Source organism: Giraffa tippelskirchi, chromosome X (assembly GCF_054371585.1).
Source record: "Giraffa tippelskirchi isolate mGirTip1 chromosome X, T2T-mGirTip1v1.2.pri, whole genome shotgun sequence".
NCBI lineage: Eukaryota > Metazoa > Chordata > Mammalia > Artiodactyla > Giraffidae > Giraffa > Giraffa tippelskirchi.
This window is the reverse complement of record NC_137289.1, coordinates 124,528,293-124,552,941: the sequence shown is the minus strand read 5'-3', so window position 1 is coordinate 124,552,941 and position 24,649 is coordinate 124,528,293. Positions and strand designations below refer to the sequence as shown.

Here is a 24,649-nt window from a genome sequence, read left to right as displayed (position 1 = left end):
TGACCTCAACCTACAGTTGTGGGATGGGGAGGGAGGTGAGGGAGATAGGAATACGTATGGCTGATTCATGTTAGTGTATGGCGGAAACCATCACAATATTGTAAAGCAATTATCCTCCAATTAAAAATAAAATAAAATGTTTTAAAAAAGAAGACCCTTGCTGAGGTGGTTATGGAAAAAAAATACAGTTTCCAAATCAAACTATGAAGTGAGTTTCTGTATATACCAGACATACAGATCACCATATCCCAGTAATCTCTTATTGGCATTAGCGTACATTGAGAATACACACGATTCACAAAGTCTTATTGATTTGATAGTGATTAACAGAAAAAAATACCTCTCTTCTTACAAAACCATGTAGATTTACTGTTAGGTGAGTTACAGAAGATACATATTTGTGAAAATAGTTTTATTAACCTATTGATGAGATTTTTTTTTGCCTCATGTGTACCCAGTGAAATAAAATTGAGAAAAATATTCCTGCAAATGTGCTAGAACCTGTTTTATAATCTGCTGATACTTCACAATGCAAATGACAATCATCCCAATTTAAAATGAAGCACTATGGAGATGGCCTTTCCATTGTTAGAGATACACATTTGTTTTGCAGTCAAGGGTAAAAATGAAAGGAAGGATCAGCAATGTGTTACCTCCCCTTCCACTATAATCCCCCTCCAAAAAATAAAAAAAATTCATCAGGATTCTTACCTGCCAGTGGAGGATTATATTCCAAATCAAACCAAGAGTCAGTTTATGATTTCCATCTACTATGTCAGAGCTTCCGATATTCACTAAATCAACCTGTTAAAGATAAAGGGAAGCATTTGAAGGAAGCAGACAAAATGACTGTTTGAAAAGAAAACAAAATGCTAAGGTAATTGCATTTAGCTATTTCCAGAGCCTAAGCAGCATTACAGCTTTTGAAAAAATAATGTAAAAATGAAACAAACTGCAATTTGTAACTGCACTTTCTGTAACAAACGAGTGTCTCCAAACATTTACAAAGAGAGAGGAAAAGAATGTACTTTTAGTATATAAATTACTGCAGATTAGAGAGTCCAGTAAGAGTATCTCCAAATAAAATACATTACAAGGCTAATTCATAAAGGATGCCTGCAATTAAGAAGTGCTTCCTAGTACACAATTGAAACTGAAAAAAAGACATTTCATCAACGCTTTGATCTAGCTCAAGGGAGTGCTACTGTAATTAGGGCTGACTGCAATTGACTGAAATGTCCTTGCTTTAGAATACATGTTAGAACTCTACTAGACAGTGGGGTTAGGGCTTCCCAGGTGGTTCAGTGGTAAAGAACCTGCCTGCTAACACAGGAGACACAGGAAACCTGGTTCCATCCCTGGGTCAGGAAGGTGCCCTGGAGGAGGAAATAGCAACTCACTTAATTATTCTTGCCTAGGAAATCTCATTAACAGAGGAGCCTGGGGGCGGTGGGCAAGGGAGGGGTGGTACAGTCCATAGGGTCACAAAAATGTCGGACACATAACTTAGGGACTGATCAACAACAACAATAAAAAATGGAGTTAATGGCCAGCTCTCTTTTCTCTATCTGGGAGTGGATTTGGGAATTAAAATCTGGCAGAGTTTTATTTTTTCGAGACAAATGTTGTCTCCTGTCCTTCACACTCCTAACATTTTTAGGTGGAGTCAGGTTACACATAAACATCAGGCAAATGAGCCCATGAAAAGATATTCAACATCACTAGCCATTAGGGAAATGCAAATTATAACCATAAAGAGCTAGCACTACAGACTTATTAGAATGGCAATTTTTTTTTAATAGTGACAATATCAAATGTTGATGAGGATATAGAGAAATTGGGTCACTCATACTTTGCTGGCAGAAATGTAAATAGTACTGCTACTCTGGAAAACATTTTGAGAGTTTCTTGCAAAAGTGAACATGTGCTTACCATATAATCCAGCAACTGGGCTCTTAGACATTTATTCAAAGCAATGAAAGCTTATGTTTATACAAAATTCTGTAGGTAAGTGTTCATATTAGCGGTATTTGTAACAGTCAAGAACTGGGAACAACCCAGATGTCATTCAAGGGTGAATGGTTAAACATATTGGTACATCCATACCATGGACTACCACTCTGCAATGAAAAGGAACAGCTATTGATACAGTTGATACAGGCAGCAACTTAGGTGAATCTCATGGGTATCATGCTGAGTGAAAAAACAAAAAGCCAGTAACAAAGTGTTACATGCAGTATGATTCTATTTACACAGCAGCTTTGAAGAGACAAAATGATAGAAATGAAGAACAGAGTAGCAGTTGCCAGAGGTTAGGAACTGGGGTGGGCTTGGAGGGGTGGGTGAACGTGTTTATAAAAGGGTAGCACAAGGCATCCTTGTAGTGATGGATCTATTCTTCACTTGACTCTGATGATGGATACATAAATGTACACATGTGACAATGTTGTAAAGCACTAAAAAAAACATGTCCACATGCATACTGAGGAATATAAATACTACTGTGGATTGTGTCATTGTTGATGTCCATAGTAACATTATCAATAAGGTTAATGTACCACTAGGTTTAGAGCTGAGTTAAGGGTACACATATATTATAGCTTATACCTACATGTGAATTTATAATTATCTCAAAAAAAGGTTAACTGAAAAAAATGAGTATCCAGGGACACTTTAAAAATACATCACATTAAAGCAAATATGCAACTTCAGATTAAGGTCTATATAATGGAAGTGAAACTGTCAGAGCAAGCAATGAAGGTTGAGAATTCATTCAGGTTTCTTTCCCTGCTCACTATCCTAGGCTCCCTGATGCTTTTGGTCACATTTTCTTTTAACTATCTTCAAGATTCTGTCATTTTGTCATGTCCTGAGGGCACTGACCTGAGAGAGTTTCCCATTTATCCTCCTCTAGGTAGCTTCACTAAATAGCCAAGATTCGTTTTGGTTGAACCTTTCATTCTCTGAGGCTCTAAACCCTTACTGTTACACTTAGATCTGTCTTTCCCTCTTCTTTCTTCCTACAGTAAGATGGGTTCACCATTTCTCACTCAATGCTAAAATATATTCCTTATCATTCATCTTAATTTTCTAAATGTTATTAACCATAACTTTTAAAACTATGGAGCTATGTGAGAAAACAATAAAAAGGCTACTCTTCAGTTTCATCACCAAATTACTCCCATTTTCTCCCCACATGAAGTTATTTGGAGGTTCAATGGATAATCTAATACTTAAATTTATGTTTATAAACCAACTACATACAAATTATTGGTAGACTGGCTTAAAACAAACAATTGTTACAGGAAAAAATTGTAGAATCATTTAAATAAAGATAAAAGACCTAAATACAAGTCCATAGTTTAATTCCAAATATAATCTATACTAGAGGGTATTATTGAGCTATGCTGAAGATTAGATGTGAAGATGATACCACATGGACACTACAGAAAAGTAAGCCTGAAAAAAATGGACAGCATATAAAGAGACATTTAAGTAAGGCTCAACTGAAGAGTAGATGACCAGACATTCTGAAAGCTGGCTAAGGTGAAAGACCTTGATTTTCTTGGGTATAAAAAAGTCAAGGTGATACTGCCAGTATAACACATTGCCAGTCAACTTATTTCTACAATGTACATGCTTCTCTTTGGACAGTTGAATTTTAGTAGTATTCCATGCAAAATTTTCCTAATTCAGTGCTGAAGTAAATACCAATATTTCAAATTACTGAGGATTCACATAGATTTTTTTCCTATACATGCAAATAACAATTTGCCATGATACGTTCATTTTCATTATACAAAATAGATACAACAAGTTCCTAGAATTTCACTCTCAGGGGAGATTAATAACTCTTGAACAAGAAAGTACCATCATGTAGTACTTCCTCATGTGGCAGTAGAGGGGAGAAGCTTCTCCATGTGGAAAAGCTGCTATAAATTTATGAACCGATTTCTTGATTAATTCATTCAACAAATTCATATGTCAGGCACTGAATGTACTTAGAACATAAAAGGGAGATATATACCTGCCTTCCAGGACTTAATTATAGTGGCAGTGAGAATCAGACCATATATTTTTGAACATTCAATTATTTAAATAAAGAACCTGCAATTTTTAAAAAATAGATATACTTGAGGAATCAGTGCTGGTAATTTAGACTTGCCATAGGGCTCACCCTGGGGAGATTCACAATTAACAGCAGGCACTTAAGTAACAGCAGCCCATACCCACTCTCATTGAAGGTATATTCTCTGTGTGAACAGGGAGATGATTCCTCCTTTTATTTATCCCCATAAAATCCCATTTAAGACCGAATCTCTATTATGTCAGGGACAGTGCTCAGGTCTGATGAAAAAGACTAAGATAGAACCACTAATGTCACAAAGCTTGCAAGGTAACAGCAGTTCACATAGTAAAAGTTAATTAAAATTAGGCAGAATCCAAAAATACCACTTCTGAGTATATATCCAAAAGAACTAGAAAGCAAAGATTAGAACAAATATTTATGCTTGTTACCAAACATAACCAGTGTTTGGTATGTTGTTACCAAACATACCAACCAATCAACATAATACCAATGCTCACAACACATTATTCATAACAGCCAAAAGGTGGAAATGATCCAAATGTCTATGGACATATGAATGGATAAACAAGACATGGTGTATATATACAAAGGAGTACTCTTCAATGTTAAAAGGAAAGGAAATTCTGATACATGCTACAATATCCATGAACCCTGAAACCATTATGCTAAGTGAAATTAGCCAGTCATAAAATGAAAAAGAAAATAATATATGATTCTTCTTATAAGACTTACCTAGAACAGTCAAATTTATACAGAAGGGACATGGAATAGAGATTAGCAGGGGCTAAGGGACAAGGGATTAGGAAGATTTTTAATGGGTAAGAAGTTCAGTTTGGGATGATGAAAATGTTCTGGAGATGAATAGTGGTGATGGTTGCATACTGATGTGAATGTACTTAATGCCACTGAATTGTACACTTAAGAATGGTTAAAATGGTAAGGTATATGTTATGTATATTTTGCCACAATAAAAATAACAAAAAAGAAGCCATTGAAATACACACACACAAGCCTCACTCAAAATATAAAGGAATATGCATCATTGTGTTACAGTAAAACTTATTTATAACCACTGGAAAAAAATTAGGTAGGCAATTGTGTCTCATGGAGGCCCAGTAGAGAAAAAGAAATCACTGTGAGAGTGTAAGCAAAGGCAAGAGGAGATATTCAGTGTTGACTGAATCTGTAAAGAAAGAATATAAAGATTGGACCAATGCTGTATAGCACAGGGAACAATAGTTAAGGCACTGCAATGTCCTAAATGGAAAGAGAATCCAAAGAGGGGGGATATATGAACAGCTGGTTCATTTTGCTGTGCCAGAGAAGACAATACAACATTGTAAAGCAACTTTACTTCAATAAAAATTACTTAAAAATAAAGACTGAAACAAAGGGAAAGGGCAGTGGGCAAGGCATGCAAGAAGAGCATGTACCTAATGATATGCGGTTAAGTGTAAAGGATATTACGTGGTTGGGAATTAAAAGTGTTATACTCAGGGACATTGCAGCATGTGTGAAGTTGTTAAAAAAAACTGTGACAGGATTATAAAGACTCTTAAAAGAATACTCAAGGAATATAAGGAATGAGTTAGGGTACTATGAAGTAGGAAAATAATAATACCAGAGAAGTTGAACACATCTTGGCTAATTCTGATGGGCACTGAGAAAAAAACCAGTGAAGATGAATTATAAATGTTTCAAACTGGTACAAGGAAGCTTACATTTTTGGCAGGGACAACCAACCTTTTCACAGTTCTCAACTCTAAGAAATGTGCATCTTATAGTCAAATACTGCATATTTAATTACAATTTTACAAGTGATGCAGTGATAACCATTTGGCATATTATTCAGGTTCTATTGAATATTGCTTTTACCAAACAATAATCCCTTTTATTTGTCCATTTTAATGGCTAGCTCATTTTGACTCTAAATTCTCATATGCTTGATATTGTTAATAATGCCTCATTTCTTACCATGTAGCTATGAGTGATATTTTTTTATACATCATTCTAGCTATTGTCAGATAACCATTACCGACCTGCACAATCACTTCTCTCTTTTCTTCTACATATTTTTTCCTAACATATTCTCTGGAATTGTATCTTCCAAAGATCGTCAATCTAATTTCCTAATAACTATGAAAAGGGAAAATAAAAATTAAATCATGTTAATATCTATGTTAAATGAATGACTATGTGTCTGTCTAGCCAGCAAAAAAGAAAAAAATTATATGACATATACGTTAATAAATGGATTCAATTTGTGTGTGTGTGTGTGCTGTGACAAGCACTAAATGTCAGGAAATTCAATCTTGAGGTCATGAAGGAAGCCCAAAGTTATGTTTCCCTGTTTTGCAGAATAAAAGCATCTGATACCAAATGAATAGGTGTGAAAATTGATATTATGTGTGAAAATTAAATAGCACATATTGAATTATTGCAGGAACAAGTTCACCTCCACATGAAAATCAGCTTTAGAAGACTTTCTGCAAGCAGGAACTTCTGTTTAAGCCTAAGTCTGAAGACTTAACTCAAAAAGTAACGTATTCTAGCTGAGAATTTTGTAGTATTATCTGTGGATGATGTTTTACTCAAACATAATTCTGGAGAAGAGAAAATTCTCACCATTTGCCTTTTTTGTTTGTTTATGGCCATGCCACATGGCATGAGGGATCTTAGTTCCCTGACCAGGGACTGAACCTAAGCCCCTTGCAGCAGAAGCACAGGGTCCTAACCAATGGACCACCAGGGAATTCCCTCACCATTTGACTTGATGTAATGGAACCTTATTGTGACTCCAGCAGAATATTTAAAAATGAACTCTCAGGGAAACATCCCTTGGGTCAGGATGAGTGGGGCTATATAAAGTAAAAGAAAAGCAAAGAACATAGGCTACCTAAGGAATTGCCTTTTGGAACAGAGTGGGCTGTTGTTACCAATTTTATAGGTGGGACAACATGAATTAAAGGAGATTCCTATTCTGTCCCCACACTAGTGCTTAGACTGAAGTATCTGATTTTGTACAAACAGGTATATTGAGTAATTCTGTGATTAACATATAAGTATTTCAGAGAGTACTGTTACTTCCTGGTGTTATACCTCCTAAATGAGTTTACTAACAGTAGGGCATGAGGAACAATTCTCTTCCATTGTTTATTCAGCGGAATAATGTTTGTTTTATCCCAGGTTTTGTTTTATCCCCAATCCCTTCAAGGCTTGGATGCAATTTAGCATTGTAATATTTTCTACAGCTTAAATTTAGATAGCCCATGGTGGTTATAACTACCGCAAAATTGCACTCATCTCACACGCTAGTCAAGTAATGCTCAAAATTCTCCAAGCCAGGCTTCAACAGTACGTGAACCGTGAACTTCCAGATGTTCAAGCTGGATTTAGAAAAGGCAGAGATCAAATTGCCAATATCCACTGGATCATCAAAAAAGCAAGAGAGTTCCAGAAAAACATCTACTTCTGCTTTATTGACTACGCCAAAACCTTTGACTGTGTGGATCACAACAAACGGTGAAAAATTATTAAAGAGATGGGAATACCAGAGCACCTGACCTGCTTCTTGAGAAATCTGTATGCAGGTCAGGAACCAACAATTAGAACTGGACATGAAACAACAGACTGATTCCAAATAGGGAAAAGAGTATGTCAAGGCTATATATTGTCACCCTGCTTATTTAACTTATATACACAGTACATCATGAGAAACACTGGGCTGGAAGAAACAAAAGCTGGAATCAAGATTGCTGGGGAAATATCAATAACTTCAGAAATGCAGATGACACCACCCTTATGGCAGAAAGTGAAGAAGAACTAAAGAGCCTCTTGATGAAAGTGAAAGAGGAGAGTGAAAAAGTTGGCTTAAAACTCAACAATCAGAAAATGAAGATCATAGTGTCTGGTCACATCATTTCTTGGCAAATAGATGGGGAAACAGTGGAAACAGTGAGAGACTTTATTTTGGGGGGGCTCCAAAATCACTGCAGATGGTGACTGCAACCATGAAATTAAAAGACGCTTGCTCCTTGGAAGAAAAGTTATGACCAACCTAGACAGTATATTGGGCTTCTCTCATAGCTCAGTCCGGAGAAGGCACTGGCAACCCACTCCAGTGTTCTTGCCTGGAGAATCCCAGGGACGGGGGAGCCTGGTGGGCTGCCGTCTATGGGGTCGTACAGAGTCGGACGTGACTGAAGCAACTTAGCAGCAGCAGCAGCAGCATAGCTCAGTCGGTAAAGCATCTGCCTGCAATGCAGGAGACCTGGGTTCAATTTCTGTGTCGGAAGATCCCCTGGAGAAGGAAATGGCAGTACACTCCAGTATTCTTGCCTGGAAAATCCCATGGACAGAGGAGCCTGGAGTGGTACAGTCCATGGTGTCACAAGAGTCGGACTCGACTTCGCGACTAAACCACCAGATAGCATATTGCAAAGCAGAGACGTTACTTTACCAAAAAAGGTCCATCAGTCAAACCTCTGGTTTTTCCAGTAGTCATGTATAGATGTGAGAGTTGGACTATAAAGAATGCTGAGTGCTGAAGAATTGGTGCTTTTGAATTGTGGTGTTGGAGAAGACTCTTGAGAGTCCCTTGGACTGCAAGGAGATCCAATCAGCCCATCTTAAAGGAAATCAGTCCTGAATATTCATTGGAAGGACTGATGCTAAAGCTGAAACTCCAATGCTTTGGCTGCCTGATGCGAAGAACTGACTTTTTCATTTGAAAAGACCCTGATGCTGGGAAAGATTGAAGGTAGGAGGAGAAGGGGACAACAGAGGATGAGATGGTTGGATGGCATCACCGACTCAACGGACATGAGTTTGAGTAAACTCTGGGAGTTGGTTATGGACAGGGAGGCCTGACATGTTGGAGTCCATGAGTCACAAAGAGTCGGACACAAATGAGCGACTGAACTGAACTGATGGTAGGTTATATTGAAAGAATTTATATATATAATATTGATATATTTAAGATTTAAGAATCCTTACAAAACCTATAAGATTTAAAGTGAATCTGAAATGTGACATTTTAGTGAAAGGAGATTATTGACCTGGACAAGTTTATACTATTTTTAATTAGCTTTATGGGAAGAATAGCAGAATGAGTTCAGTGAACACAAAGTGATTAATAGTGACTTTAGAATGAGGGACACTTGACATAAAAGAATAATTGCAATATCCATGTCAAAAAATGAAAATAGAACTTCCCGGCATAGAATGGCAGGTAAAAGACAAGAAAAAAAGACAAATAAATGCAAGGGAGTGACCTTCCTGTGATATATCTGACAAAGTTCAAAGGAATACATCTCTTACAAATTTTTACATGCTATTGAAATTTTGGTGTAGCAGGGAGATGCTTTTCCATTTGTAGTTTGTAAATAATTTAGGCATTTGCATTCCTAACGTGGATATGGTAGAAAGTTGTATCTCATTCAATAAAGGAACCATCATCTTTGCAATAAATGATATCTGCCACGTCTTGCTTTTTTAGACAACCACTGAGAAGGGCATTTCATAACTATAGGTACTGATGAAAACACATCTTGTATCATTCCGCCAACTGACATTAGCTCAGGGCTAAGAAACCATATTTCAGAAGATATGGTTCTTCCAAATCACTCCAGGTTTTAAGATTTATCCTAAGGAGGAGTCACTTTTGTTCATTAATATGCAAGATATAAGCTTAGCATTTATTTTCATTAGGCATAGGGGTAAGCAGTCTTTGTACTTATCAGTCTTCGTATCTGAGTTTAAATAACTGAGAAATGCTGCAAATTAAATCTTATAAAATAACTTCATATAGAATGATAAGATTATGAAAGGAACCATAAAATATCATCTTGAAAAGTTTGACTGGATTTCCTTAACCAGAATCTTAAACAATAATTATCATTTAGGGAAAAACCATGCACTGGGATTTATCATCTAAACATCCTTACTGATACTTAGACATCTTACAGGCACTTCTACCCTCTATATATTTGGTTCTTTCAGATCCATACATTTCTTTCTCATAAACTGTTTCTAACTGAAAGTTTCTTTCCAACACTCTAGACAAAGAGGATTTCCTTTTAAAAATGTGTCAAGTGTCTTTTAAAACAACTCTCCCATCATATAGTCAAGATGAAGAGACTTCTCCATGTTCACGAGAAATTCGTCAAGTATTTATACAGTCCTTCCAAATATATGCATTAAAAAGATCAAAAATGCAGAAAACGCAAAGGAGTTTCACTGCCCTGCAGCATGTACTTTGATACTGTGTTTAAGCTTTTTATAAAATTTTAAGACTTATGGGCATAAATCATACCTACTTTTCCATTGAAAGATGCATGTATTCAAATTTTTATTATTAAATGATAAATAGTTCAATATATATAACATAAAGAGTGCATTGCATTGGCCATTGTGGTCTTGGCTCTCACCTGGCAGGATTTTTTCTTCCCTATCATATCTCTACATTCCAAAGGTTGTTTTTTATTTTCAACAAATATAGAGATTTGCATTGGAAAATACCTTTCAAAACCACATTGTGACCTAGAATACATCATAAGACTTAGTTCTGTGAACTCACTATAAAGATACTACACCTAACTTCAAAGTCTAAGTTTTACATATTCTTGTTTTTGTTGTTCAGTCGCTAAGTCATGTCCAACTCTTTGTGACCTCATGGAATGTCTGTCCTCCATTATCTCCCAGAGTTTGCTCAAATTAATGCCAATTAAGTTGGTGCTGCTATCTAACCATCTCCTCCTCTGCCACCCTACTTCTCCTTTTGCCTTCACTCTTTTCCATTAGTCATTCATTAAATATTTTTCACCATCCACCAGATTGTTGTTATTATTCAGTCACTAAGTCATGTCCAACTCTGTGACTCCAAGGACTGCAACACGCCAGGCTCCCCTGTCCTTCACTATCTCCTAGAGTTTGTTCAAACACGTGTCCATTGAGTTGGTGATGCCATCCAAACATCCCCTCCTCTGTTTGCCCTTCTCCTCCTGCCCTCAATCTTTCCCAGCATCAGGGTCTTTTCCAATGAGTCAGCTTGTTGCATCAGGTGGCCAAAGTACTGCAGCTTTAGCTTCAGCATCAGTCCTTCTTTCCAATCCACCATATGCCACATATTAAGTGTTGAGAACAAAGATAGACTAAAAAATGGACTGTTTGATAAAACTCCTTAAAAACTAGTGAAATGAGTTAAAATTTCTATTTTGGATGTGTTTATGATAATCATAAATCTCAAAGTAACTCTTAACAGAACTGTGTTTTTGTTTATAAATTGCCTCTTTGACAAAAAAGACTTCAAGCAGCTAATTTCTAAAGTCTCATAAGGTTAAGAAAACATAAACATTAAAGTAGTTAAATAAAAATGAAATGAATATAGCACAATAAAAATTTCAATGCAGGTAGTCTTTTTTTCTTTATGTGGTGGGCGGTGGAAGGGAGGTTCAAAAGGGAGAGAACATATATACACCTATGCTTGGTTCACGTTGGTGTATGGCAGAAACTAACAAAATATTGCAAAGCAATCATCCTTCAATTAAAAATAAATAAATTTAAAAAATTAAATCCTTCCTTACAGATTGCAAGCATCACCAACTCCCGCAGTTACTCAAACTCATGTCAATTGAGACAGTGCTGCCATCAAACCATCCCATCCTCTGTTTGTCCCCTTCTCCTGCTGCCTTCAATCTTTCCCAGCATCTGGGTCTTTTCCAATAAGTTAGTTCTTCGCATCAGGCAGCCAAAGTATTGGAGTTTCAGCTTCAGCATCAGTCCTTCCAATGAATATTCAGGACTGATTTCCTTTAGAATGGACTGGTTGGATCTCCTTGCAGTCCAAGGGACTCTCAAGAGTCTTCTCCAACACCACAGTTTAAAATCATCAATTCGTTGGTGCTCAGATTTCTTTATACTCCAACTCTCACACCCATACATGACTACTGGAAAAAACAGAGCTTTGACTAGAGGGACCTTTGTTGGTAAAGTAATGTCTCTGCTTTGTAATATGCTGTCTAGGTTGGTCATAAATTTTCTTCCAAGGAGCAAGCGTCTTTTAATTTCATGGCTGCATTCACCATCTGCAGTGATTTTGGCTGCTGCTGCTGCTAAGTCACTTTTGTCGAGTCCGACTCTGTGCGACCCCATAGACGGCAGCCCACCAGGCTCCGCCATCCCTGGGATTCTCCAGGCAAGAATACTGGAGTGGATTGCCATTTCCTTCTCCAGTGCATGAAAGGGAAAAGTGAAAAGTGAAGTCGCTCAGTTGTGTCCGACTCTTAGCTACCCCATGGACTGTAGCCTACCAGGCTCCTCCCCGTCCATGGGATTTTCTAGGCAAGAGTACTGGAGTCGGGTGCCACTGCCTTCTCCGAGTGATTTTGGAGCCCCCCCCACAAAAAAACTCTCTCACTGTTTCCACTGTTTCCCCATGTACTTGCCATGAAGTGATTTGACCAGATGCCATGATCTTCATTTTCTGAATGTTGAGTTTTAAGCCAGCTTTTTCACTCTCCTCTTTCACTTTCATCAAGAGGCTCTTTAGTTCTTCTTCGCTTTCTGCCATAAGGGTGGTGTCATCTGCATATCTGAGGTTATTGATATTTCCCCGGCAATCTTGATTCCAGCTTGTGTTCATCCAGCCCAGCATTTCTCATGATGGACTCTGCATATTCGTTAAATAAGCAGGGTGACAATATACAGCCTTGACATACTCCTTTTCCTATTTGGAACCAGTCTGTTGTTCCATGTCCAGTTCTAACTGTGGCTTCTTGATCTGCATACAGGGTTCTAGGAGGCAGGACAGGTGGTCTGGTATTCTCATCTCATAATTTTTCACAGTTTGTTGTGATCCACACAGTCAAAGGCTTTGGCATAGTCAATAAAGCAGAAGTAGATGTTTTTCTGGAACTCTCTTGCTTTGTTGATGATCCAATGGACATTAGCAATTTGATCTCGGGTTCTTCTGCCTTTTCTAAATCCAGCTTGAAAAACTGGAAGTTCATGGTTCATGGACTGTTGAAGCCTCCCATGCCCGCTAAACCCCCACTTGTTAATATCCCCTGCCTCTTGATATTCATCGGGCCTCTGGGCCTGCCCTACCTGTAAAATGGAAATGTTGAGAGTTCTCAATGAGATAATATTGTTTTTGTTTTTCTTTTATTTAGAGTATAATTCAATGCAGGTAGTCTTACTGCATATAAGATACAGAACTTACCTTTTGTCTTAGTAGCTCTTAAAACTAAACTAAGGAAAATTTCCTAGATGGAATATTATATACTAGAGGACATCATTTCAGATGATGCCATGTATAAAACTGTCCTCAAGAATAATTTCATAACATAGATTAATAAAAAAGACATATACACTTTCAATATAACATTATTTAACTTGAATTTTTATAAATACTATATTTATCTTATACCTGGCAATACAGAATGCCAATTTAATGACCCTATGTACTCAGAGCTTTCTAGTTTTGAGCCATGTATACTGATTTCAAGAAAAAACAAATTGGCAATAGCAACAGCAAAAAAAATTTTAAGATCTATGATAATATTCATTATAAGGAGAAAAATGTTTAAATTTAATATAATTTGTAGCCATAGTACTATCATCACAAAAGATCTCCATGAGTGCAAATCAAAGTAAATTATTACCTCAATTTTAAGTTGAATATGTAAAGGAATATACTATTTTCCCTTGATGCAAGAAATGTATGAGGGTGGGGGAAGGTAAACAATTTACCTTATGAAATTATTTTCAGGGATAACTAGATTCAGTTTAAGAGGGATAACTTCATATAGGATCAGAATATGGATTTAAAGATTATAAGATATCTTTGTGTGTACTTTTATGTCCCACAGAAGAATATTTTGAAATACGTGTAGAACTATTTTTATTAGTACATATCATAAATGACAAAGTGGTACCAAAGTCATGAAATCACTTGACAAAGACCCTATAGCTAGTGAATGACAGGGTTAATGGTTATACTTCTGGATCCTTGGAATGAATATGCATATGGTGCAAATGTCTCATAGGCCTATTGTGTGCACTGAAATTTTAATATAAGAAATAACACGTATCTAACATAAATTAACTTGAAGATTTGGAATTTATACCTGAACACTGGATTTTACGAGTAATAAATGGAAGTAGTTTATATTCGGTCAAAGATATTATGTTCTGCCATACCTCAACATATATAGTATATGGCTATTTAAGTTTCTGAACACTTAGAAGACACACAAAATACTACTTTTAAACAACACTTTAGAATCCTCTTTATCTAAGATCATGTGCCAGGAAGAGTGAATACTGTATCATTTCTCAGATCCGTGACATTCGACAACCATTCAATCTAGTTCAGTGACAATTTTCAATGATGTGATTAATTGAATATTTGAACATAGTTGACAGTTGAAATTTTACCCTAGGCTTTTTAAGTACTCATCTTGGATTTGTGGTTTAATAATGTACAATAATGACCGTATTTTTTTTTTGTTCTATCTCACATTGCATATTTGAAATCACTTGGTAAAACTGTGCAACTTTGTCGTAGACAACTGATGAAAGCAGTGGACATAATTATGAGATCTACAACTGTGTCAGCTAATATTAAATCAAATTAAATCAGTAAAGTCCCAGTATATGCTCAGGGTGTACTGTAACCTTATATTTTTTTGTCAGATTCTCTAAAATAATGATAGAGTGCATTCTATGACTTCAAAAAGCCATTGGCATTCATAAAGTATACACATAGAAATCTTTGGATGGAAGATGAGGAAACAAATTGAGATCATCCAATGAAAGGAATACAGGTATCATAATGCATCTGGAGAACAGTTTAAAACACCAAGGGCAGTTAAATCTCCCTTGTTGTTGCTATTGTTGTTTAGTCACTAAGTCATGCCCAACTCTTTGCAACCCCATGGACTGTCGCCCACCAGGCATCTCTGTCCATGAGATTCTCCAGGCAAGAATACTGGAGCGGCTTGCCATTTCCTTCTCCAGGGGATCTTCTCAACCTAAGTATTGAACCCATATCTCTTGCATTGCAGGTGGATTCTTCACTACTGAGCCACCTGGGAAGCCCTAAACCTCCATACTAGATTTTTAATGGCTAAATTATTTTACCAGCAAAAAAAAAAAAAAAAAAATCAATCATTATTACACTTTACATAAAAAGATTAAAAATGAAAATATTTATTAGAGGACACTTAATTACATCTAAGGGGAAAAATCCTTTTGATAAGCGAGTTTATATGACCCATTAAATATTTCTTTACGTCTGAGAGAAGATGGGGTTAAAGACCCACAGAACTGAATTCAGCATGTCTGGGGAAGAGAGCTACCCACCAACAAGAGTGGAGAAGGATAAAGGAATGACAGAATGTCAGTAGGAGAGATGTTTCCCTATTATCTGAGATTTGCTCTATCTACCTTCAACAAGTTACAAATAAATAAATGGAAGCTGTGGATGCATTTTTATCTTGATCTCATGTGTAGACAAGCATAACCATTTGGTAGAATCATCCCCTGCTTCACAGGATTTTGTATTTCCTTTTGTTTTCTTTTTATACCACAGCCAACTTTATTACAAAAGAGCTTTGCTCTCAGCAAATAGTGTGATAAAGGCATCACTGCACTTAGAAGTACTTCCTTCTCAATAAGTGGTTTTCACAAATAAATTATTGATAGCAGGGATAAGTTCATGCTAAAACAGCCACACCAAGGAGAATACAAAGCAGAATGTAAATGTGGTATCTGAGCTCTACAAACCTAAGCTGTGAGCGACATTTGAGTGAGGACAGTTAATTAGAAGTCAAGACAGAGAAAAGAAATGAAACGGAAGCACAGGGTCAGGTTGAGCTGCTCGTTTAGAACTAAAGAATATGCTAAAAAGCAGTCATTTATGGCAGAGAAATAGGCCAGATTGGAAGAGGAAAGGAAAGGAGGAAAGGAGGTTGAGGGGAGGAGGGGTAATGGATGAGACAAAATGAACGTGACCTAAGATCCTGAAACTACCACTAGTTTCTTTTCGAAAGGAAGTTTCTAATATGCCTTTAACAACAAAGGAGGCAACCTAAATGCCTGTCAACAGAGGAATGGATAAAGAAGATGTAGTACATATATGCAATGGAATATTGTTGTTGTTGTTTTAGTCACCAAGTTGTGCCCAAACCTTCTGTGACCCCAAGGACTGTAGCCTGCCAGGCTCCTCTGTCAATGGGATTTCCCAGGCAAGAATACTGGAGTGGGTTGCCATTTCCTTCTCCGGAGGATCTTCCTGACCCAGGGGATCAAATTTTTTTCTCCTGCATTGAAGGTGGATTCTTTACCACTGAGCCACCAGGGAAGCCCTACAATGGAATATTACTCATCTATTAAAAGAATGAAGTAATGTCATTTGCAGCAAAATGGATGGACTTAGAGATTATCATACTAAGTGAAGTAAGTCAGACAAAGAGGGAGAAACATCATATGACATCCCTTATAGGTGGAATCTAAAAAGAAATGATACAAATGAATTTACTGTGGCTCAGATCATGAACTCCTTATTGCCAAATTCAGACTTATATTGAAGAAAGTAGGGAAAACCACTAGAACATTCAGGTATGAGCTAAATCAAATCCTTTATGATTATACAGTGGACGTGAGAAATAGATTTAAGGGACTAGATCTGATAGACAGAGTGCCTGATGAACTATGGACAGAGGTTCGTGACATTGTACAGGAGACAGGGATTAAGACCATCCCCATGGAAAAGAAATGCAAAAAAGCAAAATAGGCTATCTGAGGAGGCCTTCCACATAGCTGGGAAAAGAAAAGAAGCAAAAAGCAAAGGAGAAAAGGAAAGATATTCCCATCTGAATGCAGAGTTCCAAAGAATAGCAAGGAGAGATAAGAAAGCCTTCCTCAGTGATCAATACAAAGAAATAGAGGAAAACAAGAGAATGGGAAAGACTAGAGATCTCTTCAAGAAAATTAGAGATACCAGGGGAACATTTCATGCAAAGATGGGCTTGATAAAGGACAGAAATGGTAGGGACCTAACAGAAGCAGAAGATATTAAGAAGAGGTGGCAAGAATACACAGAAGAACTGTATAAAAAAGATCTTCACGACCCAGATAATCACAATGGTGTCATCCCTCACCTACAGCCAGACATCCTGGAATGCGAAGTCAAGTGGCCCTTAGAAAGCATCACTACGAACAAAGCTAGTGGAGGTGATGGAACTCCAGTTGAGCTATTTCAAATCCTGAAAGATGATACTGTGACAGTGCTGCACTCAGTATGCCAGCAAATCTGGAAAACTCAGCAGTGGCCACAGGACTGGAAAAGGTCAGTTTTCATTCCAATCCGAAAGAAAGGCAATGCCAAAGAATGCTCAAACTACTGCGCAATTGCACTCATCTCACATGCTAGTAAAGTAATGCTCAAAATTCTCCAAGCCAGGCTTCAACAATATGTGAACCATGAACTTCGAGATGTTCAAGCTGGTTATAGAAAAGGCAGAGAAACCAGAGATCAAGTTGCCAACATCCGCTGGATCATCGAAAAAGCAAGAGAGTTCCAGAAAACCATCTATTTCTGCTTTATTGACTATGCCAAAGCCTTTGACTGTATGGATCACAATAAACTGTGGAAAATTCTTAAAGAGATGGGAATACCAGACCATCTGACTTGTCTCTTGAGACACCTGTATGCAGGTCAGGAAGCAACAGTTAGAACTGGACATGGAACAACAGACAGGTTCCAAATAGGAAAAGGAGTATGTCAAGGCTATATATTGTCACCCTGCTTATTTAACTTATATGCAGAGTACATCATGAGAAACGCTGGGCTGGAAGAAACACAAGCTGGAATCAAGATTGCCGGAACAAATATCAATAACCTCAGATATGCAGATGAGACCACCATTATGGCAGAAAGTGAAGAAGAACTAAAGAGCCTCTTGGTGAAAGTGAAAGAGGAGAGTGAAAAAGTTGGCTTGAAGCTCAACATTCAGAAAACTAAGATCATAGCATCTGGTCCCATCACTTCATGGGAAATAGATGAGGAAACAGTGCAAACAGTGTCAAACTTTATTTTTGGGGGCTCCAAAATCACTGCTGATGGTGATTGCAGCTATGAAATTAAAAGACGCTTATTCCTTGGAAGGTTATGACCAACCTAGATAGCATATTGAAAAGCAGAGACATTACTCTGCCAACAAATGTCCGTCTAGTCAAGGCTATGGTTTTTCCGGTAGTCATGTATGGATGTGAGAGTTGAATGGTGAAGAAAGCTGAGCACCGAAGAATTGATGCTTTTGAACGGTGGTGTTGGAGAAGACTCTTGAGAGTCCCTTGGACTGCAAGAAGATCCAACCAGTCTATCCTAAAGGAGATCAGTCCTGGGTGTTCATTGGAAGGACTGATGTTGAAGCTGAAACTCCAATACTTTGGCCACCTCATGTGAAGTGTTGACTCATTGGAAAAGACTCTAATGCTGGGAAGGATTGGGGGCAGGAGTAGAATGGGACAACAGAGGATGAGATGGCTGGATGGCATCACCGACTCGATGGACATGGGTTTGAGGAGACTCCGGGAGTTGGTGATGGACAGGGAGGGCTAGTGTGCTGCGATTCATGGGGTCACAAAGAGTCGGACACGACTGAGCGACTGAACTGAACTGAACTGAACATCTTGATTAATTTTCTCAAAGCAAATACAACTGTCAAAACATGGGATATCTTCAACACTTCTGACAATTTCACCCTGCATTCTAAAATCTAAGCACTCTTTTGACTTTTAAACTCGTGGAAACATTCTGCCCATTCTTTTAATTTTAAAATTAATTACAGTATATTACAGGTATATTTTGTGTCTCACTTATTTTGTTCAAATCACTTTCAGGAAATTGACCTATCTTCCATACTATGTGTCTGGCTTGCTTCCCAGATAGCAGAGTGGTACAGTATCTGCCTGCCAAAGCAGGAGACCACCTGCAATGCAGGAGAGTAGGGTTCAATCCCTGGGTTGAGAAGATCCCCTTCAGAAGGAAATGGCAATCCACTCCAGTATTTTTGCCTGGGAAATCCCATGAACAGAGGAGCATGGTGGGCTACAGTCCATGGAGTCGTAAGAGTTGAATGCAACTTAGCAATGAAACTCCACCACCGTGTGCCACTATCTTTTGTTCATTTTCATTCTAATTTTGGCTATTACAAATGAAGCTGCTATCAACACTTTTTCTATATAAAAATATTATATGTATCTAATTTTTTTTTGGCAAAGATAGAAATGTAGCTCTGTTACATGATAAGGAATTAAATGTTGTGTCATAAGAACTGCAAGTTTTCATCCCATTTGGTATATAATGCCAAACTACTTTCAATGGCTGTCTGAATTACATTTTTACCAGTTAGTTGTGAGAGTTTAATTTATTCCAAACCCTCATCTACACTCAGAATTATGAGTCTAATTTCAAGCATTTTTGTGAGTTTGTATCAGTATCTCATTGAAATTTTAATTTCCCCAATTATTCCTGAGGTTAATAAACTTTCATACTATTTTTGAATTTCTGAACATACTCTTTTGTGAAGTTCCTGTTCAAGTTTTTTGCCCTTTTTTTTCCATTAGATTTGTTTCTCATTCTCTAAAATTTAAAGAATCATAGGTATATCTAATATACTCAACAATGTAAAGGTGTCAGTCCTTTCCAAGCTGATCTAGACTTAACTCAGTATTGATCGTATTCAAAAGAAAGTTCCTGTGGAAATTAAAAAAGATGATTGTAAAATGAACCCAGAAATACAAAGGGACAATACAGCTAAGAAAATACTGAACAAGAAAAAAAGTGGGAAAATTCAGTTTGCCAGATAACAAAATGCATTATAAAACTGAGGAATTCCTGGAGTAAGAAACGGCAACCCACTCCAGTATTCTCGCCTGAAAAATCAATGGGCAGAGAAGTCTAGTGGGCTACAGTTCACAGGGTTGAAAAGAATCGGACATGACTGTGTGACTGAGATTATTATTATTACCTATCTATATAATTCATTATATGCTTTGAATATAGAATTCTATAAACTCAAGATCCAATAATTTTCACTTTATATACCTTAAATATATGCAAATTTTATTTGTGAACTATGCCTTAATAGATATTGGAGTCAGCAGGATTAAGTATGGTCCTAAAAATAATCATGATGTACAACTTAAATCTATATAATTTTTGTAAATTATATTTCAATAAACCTGTTAAAGAATAATTTTAAAAAACTGCAGTATTGCACATGGCATGGTATTCATGATTGCATAACAAACAGAACAACGGAAGTGATTTTAAGCCCAGAAATGAAACTATGTTTGTATTGAAAAAATTTTTATATACTTAGTACTGGAGAACAATAGGCAAGCAACATTCTTTTTAACGACTGATACTGTCATTTAGATTCTAAGTGAAAAAAAATAACCTGAAATTTAACCCATTCCCCTTACCATACACAATAACGATTTCCAGGTGAAATATAGATCCAAATCTAGATAGTAAAATAAAGCTCATACGGATAACAACAAAAGTTAATACCATCATGTCTTTTGGTAGGGAAATGTTTCATAAACAGGACACACAATTATAAAGTGGAAGTTTATAAAAATGAACTACGTCAAAATGAAGGACTGCTCTTTATCAAAACATAGAGTTAAAATTTTTATCCAAAGGACTCATATCCAGAATATAAGAACAACTCATACTTTTGATGAAGTTCAAGTTAACTTTTTTTCTGTTTTTGAATCATGCCTTGTGCTTCACACCTAAGAAATATTTGGTTATTCCCAAAGTCACAGAGATTTTATTTTATGGTTTTTCTATTTAATTGCCAGAATTTCTTCTGGTCCTATATGGAAAACTGTGAACTTCATAATTATAATATGTATAGAACCCCACTAGATTTATAATATATAATCAGTATGTGAAAAACAAAACTCTTATAAAAAATATATATGGCTACATTAATCCACTATTTTAGAGGAGATCCAACAGATTATGTTTTAATGTGACATTCTTTTACTAGGAAGAGCTCAAGTTCTTCAGCTAGATTAATTCTAATAATTCTTTGAATTTTCTACTGTTTTCCTTACTATTTTTTTAAATGAATTTATTTATTTTATTTGGAGGCTAATTATTTCACAATATTGTGGTAGTTTTTGCCATATATCGATACAAACCAGCCAGGGGTGTACTTGTGTCCCACCATACTGAACCCCCCTCCCACCTCTCTCTCACCCCTCTCCCACCCCATCCTTCTGGTTTGTCCTTAGAGATATGCAGATGACACCATCCTTATGGCAGAAAGTGAAGAACTAAAGAGCCTCTTGGAAAAAGTGAAAAGAGGAGAGTGAAAAAGTTGGCTGAACACCCAACATTCAGAAAACTAAGATCATGGTATCTGGTCCCATCGTTTCATGGCAAATAGATGGGGAAACAGTGGAAACAGTGAGTGACTTTATTTTTGGGGGGTCCAGGATCACTGGAGATGGTGACTGCTGCCATGAAATTAAAAGACGCTTGCTCCTGGGAAGAAAAGTTATGACCAACCTAGACAGCATATTAAAAAGCAGAGACATTACTTTGCCAAAAAGGTCTGTCTAGTCAAAGCTATGGTTTTTCCAGTAGTCATGTATGGATGTGAGAGCTGGACTATAAAGAAAGCTAAGTGCCAAAGGAGTGATGCTTTTGAACTGTGGTGTTGGAGAAGACTCTTGAGAGTCCCTTGGACTGCAAGGAGATCCAACCAGTCCATCCTAAAGGAAATCAGTCCTGAATATTCACTGGAAGGACTGATGCTGAAGCTGAAACTCCAATACTTTGGCCACCTGATGTGAAGAACTGACTCATTTGAAAAGACCCTGATACTGGGAAAGATCGAGGGCAGGAGGAGAAGGGGATGACAGAGGATGAGATGGCTGGATAGCATCACTGAGTCAATGGATATGACTTTGAGTAAACTCCAGGAGTCGGCGATGGACAGGGAAGCCTGGCGTGCTACAGTCCATGGGGTAGCAAAGAGTCAGACATGACTGAGCGACTGAACTGAACTGAACTGAACCAGCTTTGAGTGCCCTGCTTCATGCATCAAACTTGCACTGGTCATCTATTTTATATATGGTAATATACATGTTTTGTACTTTATAATAGAATACAAGGAATCGATACTTAAAAAAGACATTTTCTTTAAGTTCCCAATATTGTTAAAACATTTTCTTACTTTAAATGATAATGATCTTTCAAAATGTTCGATAGGATGAAATGATGCCATTTGTGGCAACATGGGTGGACCTACAGATTATCATACTAAGCAAAGTCAGAAAAAGAAAGACAAACAGCATAGGATACCATTTACATGTGGAATCTAAAATATGACTCGTGAACATATCTATGAAACAGAAGCAGACTCACAGACATAGCCGATTTGTTGTTGCCAACAGGAGGAGGGGTGGGGGAGGGAAGGATTGGGAGTTTGAGATTAGCAGAGGCAAACTATTGTATACAGAATGGATAAATAACAAGATCCCGCTTGCTGGGATAGCACAGGGAATTATATTCAATATCCTGTGATAAATCATAATGGATAAGAATATGGAAAATATATATATATTTATAACTGAATCATACTGCTATACAACTGAAATTAACACAACATTGGAAATCAACTATGGCTCAGATGGTAAAGAATCTGCCTGCCAATGCAGGGAACACAGGTTCGATCCCTGGGTGGGGAAGATCCCCTGGAGAAGGAAATGGAGGAATCCACTCCAGCATTCTTGCCTGGGAAATTCCATGGACAGAAGAGCCTGATGGGCTACAGTCCATGGGGTTGCAAACGAGTTGGACATGACTTAGCAACTCAACAACAATAGGACTCATACAAAGGAAAACATTCCATAGATTATCTTATTTTGCTGAAGAAAATTTGAAAATAGTTAATCACTGCAGGAGAATAATAAAAAGTATACAGTGTTTCTATAAAATAATTTTCATAGATTAAATATAACGTTTCATAAAAATGAACCAATTGCTACACCACCTTCACTTTTCTTTCCAGAGAGACGGCCTCTCCCTGCCAGATGAGCTAAGCAATATTTGGGGGAGTATACATTACTAATCTTTCAGTATGGTTATTTTAAGAGTATGTGATCAATTATTTGGATTTACCTTGAAAGAGATATAATATAATTAGGAAGCTACTAAAAATGCCTGGTAAATATATTGGTCAATTAGAAAGATTGTGGGAATTTAATAAGAAAGGAGGGCTGCCTCTAAATGTCATCAGAGAGGGGAGGAATCTCAAAGTCATTCTGAGGACACAAGGAGTCCTTGCATCTATACACTTGTTTAGATATGATTGTTGACTTTTTCTAATACCACACATTTTTTTCTCCTAGTTAAATCAAATCAGATACAGGAATAGAAAACAAATTTGCAACTCTTACGACAAGGTGAAATAGTGATTTTTTCTGTGTAACTTTCATACTTGAATGTGCCATCTAAGAAACACTGGCTTAACTCAAACAAACATAATCATCATCATGTGTGAATACACTTTATTCATAAAAAATAAGAATTGCTGAGTAAAAGCCATTTGCTGCACAGAAACACTGCTGTAAGGAGATAAGTTCACCACAGGACTTTTATCTGTCCACCAAATATAACCTGATCATGTCAAATCTAAAAACAAGACAAAATGGCCAACCAGGTGTGGTTCATAACTCTCCCTGCCCCCTATGGCTGCATGCACTTACTTCCTGTATCACATCAGCCACAAGCAGGTGCACGTGAACTTGAATACGTGCTCTTATTCACTGCTTTGAATTTCAAGAGAACCTGAAATGCTTTCTCTGTATTTGGGACCAAAGCCATCACTCAAACATTAAGCATGCTGTTTCATGGTATTCAGACCCTGTCCAGGGGTCCACTTACATTATTTTTCTGCAAGACCTGCAGTGCCTTGTTGACATTGTTCAGGGCATGAACTCTTGTGGATCCTTTTTCTTTTGGCTGAAAACAAAATGAAAATATGTTGACTGACCAGGAAGAGATAAGGACAATCGACCATAAAGGAAACAATTTCTACATTTCACTTTTCAGTTGAAATTGTTTAAATGATCACAGGCTGTGAGGCATTAATATAATGAATTTAAGTGCTTTGGGTTAATTGCCCTTGTCATAGGAGTTTCTTAGCATGAATCAACCACTCCTCAAGAAAACTGATAACATTTTTTTTTCTTTCGCAAAAGCAATTTTGGTAATCTCTCCTTCATTCTACAGTCCAGTTGAATGACCACCATGAGAAACATTAGCATGCATAAAGACATTTGCTAGGAATATAAATGAGTTAATTCCCACAATTTTTAGGAAAGTTTAAAAGAGATTTGAGCCTAGCAAAATTCTATAATGCCAAATAGGCTTAAAGGAAACTATTTCTGTCAATTATTACCTTAATTGTCTTAGTCACTGAAGCTCAAAACCTCAATCATCTTCAGTTCTTTAAAGCTTACCCTCAA

The 24,649-nt window shown here is 37.0% G+C and overlaps 1 protein-coding gene across 2 annotated transcripts in view; it reads right to left on the bottom strand.

Moving 5' to 3' along the window:
- Nucleotides 1–24,649, bottom strand: part of DMD (dystrophin) — a 2,147,259-nt gene that overhangs the window by 1,730,830 nt on the left and 391,780 nt on the right. For both annotated transcript variants that reach the window (XM_081564318.1, XM_081564319.1), the window contains exons 4-5: nt 24,066–24,143; nt 712–804 (exon numbers count right to left, since the gene is read on the bottom strand). In XM_081564318.1, coding sequence (XP_081420444.1) covers nt 712–804; nt 24,066–24,143 — 171 coding nt within the window. The remainder of the gene's footprint in view (nt 1–711; nt 805–24,065; nt 24,144–24,649) is intronic.